General features: G+C 49.0%; 1 protein-coding gene across 1 annotated transcript in view; it reads left to right on the top strand.

The window, feature by feature from the left end:
- slit3 (slit homolog 3 (Drosophila)) overlaps positions 1-4,714 on the top strand; it is a 261,669-nt gene extending 256,955 nt beyond the window's left edge. Inside the window, exons 34-37 of the mRNA XM_062548595.1 lie at positions 269-423; positions 927-1,215; positions 1,650-1,855; positions 2,640-4,714. Of these exons, the coding sequence (XP_062404579.1) occupies positions 269-423; positions 927-1,215; positions 1,650-1,855; positions 2,640-2,881 (892 nt within the window). The 3' untranslated portion in view covers positions 2,882-4,714. The remainder of the gene's footprint in view (positions 1-268; positions 424-926; positions 1,216-1,649; positions 1,856-2,639) is intronic.
- Positions 4,715-5,000: the final 286 nt, after the last annotated feature.

Raw genomic sequence — 5,000 nt, 5'->3', positions numbered from 1 at the left:
AATGACACCCGTGCGCAGAGACCACAGAACTGTGGTCCAACCAGGCCAAGTGGGGACGGGGGTTTATGGATCACCGTCGCGCAGGACCACAGAACTGGTCCAAAGGGAACTTTTCCTTTTTTCTCCTCTCTCCCCTCTCTCTCCCTCTCTCTCTGCCCCCACCTCTCTCTCCCTCTCTCTCTCTCTCTCTTTGCCCCCACCTCTTTCTCTCCCTCTCCCTCTCTCCCTCCCTCTCTCTCTGTCTCCCTCTCTCTCTATGGCCCTGCAGTGTTGAGTCGGTGAATGACGGTATCTTCCACACGGTGGAGCTACTGATCCAGAATCAGACGCTGAGCCTGGTGGTGGACCAGGGCCCCCCTAAGAGCCTGGGCAAGCTCCCACGCCAGCCCTCCGTGGACCACAACACCAAGCTCTTCGTCGGAGGTGAGGCACAGACTGTATAAAATAGAGTGAGACACATGTACAGTACACGTATATTAAGGTGAACTACGGTATGCAAGGTTTTTTTTAGCTTAATTTGCCTCAAATAATCAGCTTCGGAGTCATTGGAATGATTATTTGACTTATTCCGGGTTGAATGATGGCTGTCTCGCTTCCCTACTGATATTTATCAAAAGCATTTATTCAAAGTGACATGGACTGAAATATAAATATACCGTATTGGAACTCTAGGGGGAGCTCTACAGTCACCAAAAATAGTGCCCGATAGGGCACTAACCAAAAATACCCGAACCTGCATAGGATGTAAGAGTTTAGAAATTGCACCAGGAACTACATCCTGCTTTTTGATTGGATGATATACGTTTCTGCACCATTCTAGCATTTTGGATATTGCAAAGGTCAGAGGTCAAATATGACACATCACAGGCATTCACATCTCTCTTTGTTTGTGTTTGTTTGTTTGTTTGTTTGTTTGTTTACTATAGGTGTCCCTGCCCTGATTGGCGCGTCTGGATTGCGTCCAGGCCCCGACAGGCCGTCCCAGTCCTTCAACGGCTGTGTGCACAACGTGCGGATAAACGGGGAGCTGCAGGACCTGGGGGGCGCCCCGAGGGGGGCGGAGGGGGTGCTGCCGGGCTGCCACTCCTGCGGCGTGTGTGCCCAGGGCACCTGCAGGCAGACGGGTGAGACGGGCATCACCTGCGAGTGCCCGCCGGGCCGCACAGGACCGCTCTGTGACCAGGTCGCCTCGCCCAGCCCCTGCCAGAACAACCGGTCAGTTGCAGCCATCTACACACACACACAGACACACACACAGATACAACATGACAGTCATGATAACAGTCACGACATAACACACACACACACACACACATACAACATGGCAGTCACAACAAAACGACATAACACATCCCGTTCATACTGACAGCAGTCCCAACATCCACCACATGCACACACACACACACACACACACACACACACACACACACACACACACACACAAACATACATACATTGAGAACTGTCACATCATCACTGCTCCACACACACATTATTTTGCTTTGTAATGCTAAAATATTATGATCTATATGCTCCAAATATGTATTAATATGTATTCTCTCTTGCACCTTCCTCTCTCTCTCTCTCTCTCTCTCTCTGTCTCTCTCTCTCTCTCTCTCTCTCTCTCTCTCTCTCTCTCTCTCCCTCAGGTGTGTGCATGGTCTGTGTGTGCCCCGAGGCTCGTCGTATAGCTGCCAGTGTGCCGAGGGCTTCGCTGGCCAGTACTGCCAGCAGCGCCAGGAGCCTCCCTCCTGTAGGGGGCACCAGTGCGGGCAGGGCGAGTGCAGAATGGGCGAGAGCGGAGAGCCCACATGCCACTGCCCAGCTGGCTACACTGGCACCAACTGCCAAACAGGTGAGCATAGCACAGCATAGCACAGCACAGCACAGCATAGCACAACACAGCACAGCACAGCACAGCACAGCACAGCATAGTACAGCACAGCATAGCACAACACAGCACAGCACAGCACAGCATAGTACAGCACAGCATAGCACAACACAGCACAGCACAGCACAACACAACACAGCACAGCACAGCACAACACAGCACAACACAGCACAGCACAGCACAGCACAGCGCAGCACAGCACAGCACAGCACAGCACAGCACAGCACAACACAACATACAGCACAGCACAGCACAACATACAGCACAGCACAGCACAACCACAACAGAACACAGCACAGTACAACCACGACACGACACGACACGACCTGGAGTCTGGATATTGTACACCATAGTACGCAGATATATGCGAACCGTTTGTAGTTCTGATGCAGAAAGTATCACTCACTTAATGTAGCCAGTAAATAGCCCGTGACAGTAGCCTGGCTAGCACCTACCACTTCTCAAATGAGCCGTGGGCTGGCAACCAGACGTTCATTTTCTCGTATTTGAAAAAATGCCCAGATCCGTTAATTGGGCGCCACGGATGTCTATCAAATGCGCTTTCTCCCCTGTTCTGTGATTAGTCGCCAACATCAGGCGAAAATGTGGGTGTTAGTTTCCAGACTGCCTTAGCTGCGTGATTGAAATCACCGCGCAAGGCAGGATGGGAACACCCAGGCTACCGTGACAGAGTATTTCTTGCTGTTTCGCATATTAACCCCTCTCCTCCCCTTGCCCCCACCCCCAGAGATGCGTTGCCAGGGCGAGCTGGTGCGTGAGCAGCTGAAGCGTCAGCAGGGGGGTCGCGTGTGCACCTCCACCAGCAAGGTGCCGCGGGTGGAGTGCCCCCCCGCCTGCCACAGCGGCCTCTGCTGCACCCCCACCAAGAGCCGCCGCAGGAAGGTCACCTTCAAGTGCCCCGACGGGACCTCCTTCGCCGAGGAGCTCGACACGCCAGTGGAGTGCGGCTGCACAAAGTGCCAGCTGTAACAACGACCCCCCCCCCCCCCCCCCGGACCCCACCATGACCCTTGACCTTTGACCCTTGTGACCCCTGAACCCCGAGCCCCAATCCCACCTCGTGGTGTGGAGATGAAAAGGGACCTGCCAGTGAGCAACAAGCGACAAACAACAGCAAGAAAAAAAAAAGAAAATATATTGTAAGATAATTAAAAAAAAAACGAAAATAAATAGAACTTATTTTTATTATGGGATTTTTTAAAAGAACGAAAAACAGAGACTGAGTTTCATTTTTATATATATGATATATATATATATATAAATATATTATACATTGAGTGTACGTGTGAAATGAGAAGTTATTTTGTACGGACCTGAACAACAAATGGAAATCCATAAGACGAAAAGAAGTTATATGAATATATATAAAACAAACAGACCATCCATACATTGACAGACACAGATTCAGCCTCCTGGAAATATATGAATTTCTATATGTGTACAAATCTATATAAATGCATAGTCTTAACCATAAGGAATAATTTTGAGTAGTGTATTGCATGTCTTGTATGAGTCACATTGAGAGGGAGAGTGATGGGAGATTTTAATGTGAGGAGAATGGACCGTGCCAAACATGGCTGCCTCCAACACAAGGGGGAGAGCTGGAATACGACAAAGACACACAGACACGCTCACACTCTCATACACGTTCATACTCACACATACACACATGCACATACACACACACAGACACACACACACACCCATATAAATATTTACCCACTCACTATAAGCACATGAACACACTCACACCCACTTACTCTATCTTTCTCTCTCTGACACACAAACACACAAACACACACACACACACACACACACAGCGAGCCACCCCCCTCCAGAGTGCTACACTGCCTCCTGCTCCTCTTGCTCCTATCTGGACTTAAGATAGCGCCCCCTGCTGCTCGTCGAGTTGAACTGTTGAACCCTCACGAGATTTTGGAAGCGCCTGTTAAGAGGTGATTTGTGACTTTTTTTGCTCCGATGATTGGTTTGTGTGCTTCACGCCATCACCAATCAGAAGGAGGACCCGGAGGAGTGGCCTACTGGCAGCACAACCAATCACACGCTTTCCTCTGATAACACACACTGGTGTTCCCATCCGCTTCCACATGCTTGATGTTGCCCCCCCCCCCCCCCCCCCCCCCTCTGGTGTTGCCCTGCATCTCTGTTGCTCCTGCATGATAGCATGTGAACGTTGCCACGGCAACATGTGAACTGTAAAGTGTGGAGACATTACCCAGAGCACATCGCTTCATGTGCACCACAGCGCCAAACAGGAAGTCATGGCCATCCTCACACAAACTCCGAAAAGTCGCCATGCTAACTAGCCACGGTGCAGACGGATGGAAAGGACTTCACACTGACGTAGTACTCCATCATAACCACCCCTCTACTACTACTAACACTATTAAACACCAGTATTCTAAGCCCATTACTACTGTATTGTTTACTTTATAACCAGCTTTAATATCTGATGTGAGTTTTTACAGGAAACAGAATTATGTCACTTCCTGCCCCATAATTGGTATAGTATTTTTGTTTTGTTTTGTTTTGTTTTGTTTTCAAAGTAAAAGTCCCAGTGTGTTCTCAGATTTAGTCTTGCTGTAAATGAGACTGAGATGTGCAGGTGTATGTAGAGATCTGTACTCGGAGTGAATGGATCACCACTGATTGAACCCAGTTATGAAGACGCTAATACGAGTGCCACAGATAGCGATGATATTAAGTATTGTGATAATAATGATTCCCAGGAAAATCCAGAACTAATGAGTGCTGAATGTTGAATTAAAAGTTCCCCTGAAACCCCCATGTTTGTGTCAGTGTGTGCGGTGACATGGTGTCTGTTTTGATGAGAACAAGTAGGCCTGGTGCAGTGTGTTTTGGACTGCAAGGCTTCACACAGTGGTCATTGTGCTCCAGCTACGCCTATTTATTCAAGTTTCCCCTACAGTTCCACACTGAGAGTCAGATGCTGGGCGCTTATTACCTGTTAATAAATATTCTATTAACAACCACTGATGGAGGCCTTTGATTATGCCAGGTGTACATGTGTGTCTGTGTTTCTCTCTGTATGTGTGTGTGTGTGTGT

Source organism: Sardina pilchardus, chromosome 11, assembly GCF_963854185.1.
Source record: "Sardina pilchardus chromosome 11, fSarPil1.1, whole genome shotgun sequence".
Taxonomy (NCBI): Eukaryota; Metazoa; Chordata; class Actinopteri; order Clupeiformes; family Clupeidae; genus Sardina; species Sardina pilchardus.
The sequence above is the reverse complement of the archived record's forward strand: the minus strand, read 5'-3'. Positions and strand labels throughout refer to the sequence as shown.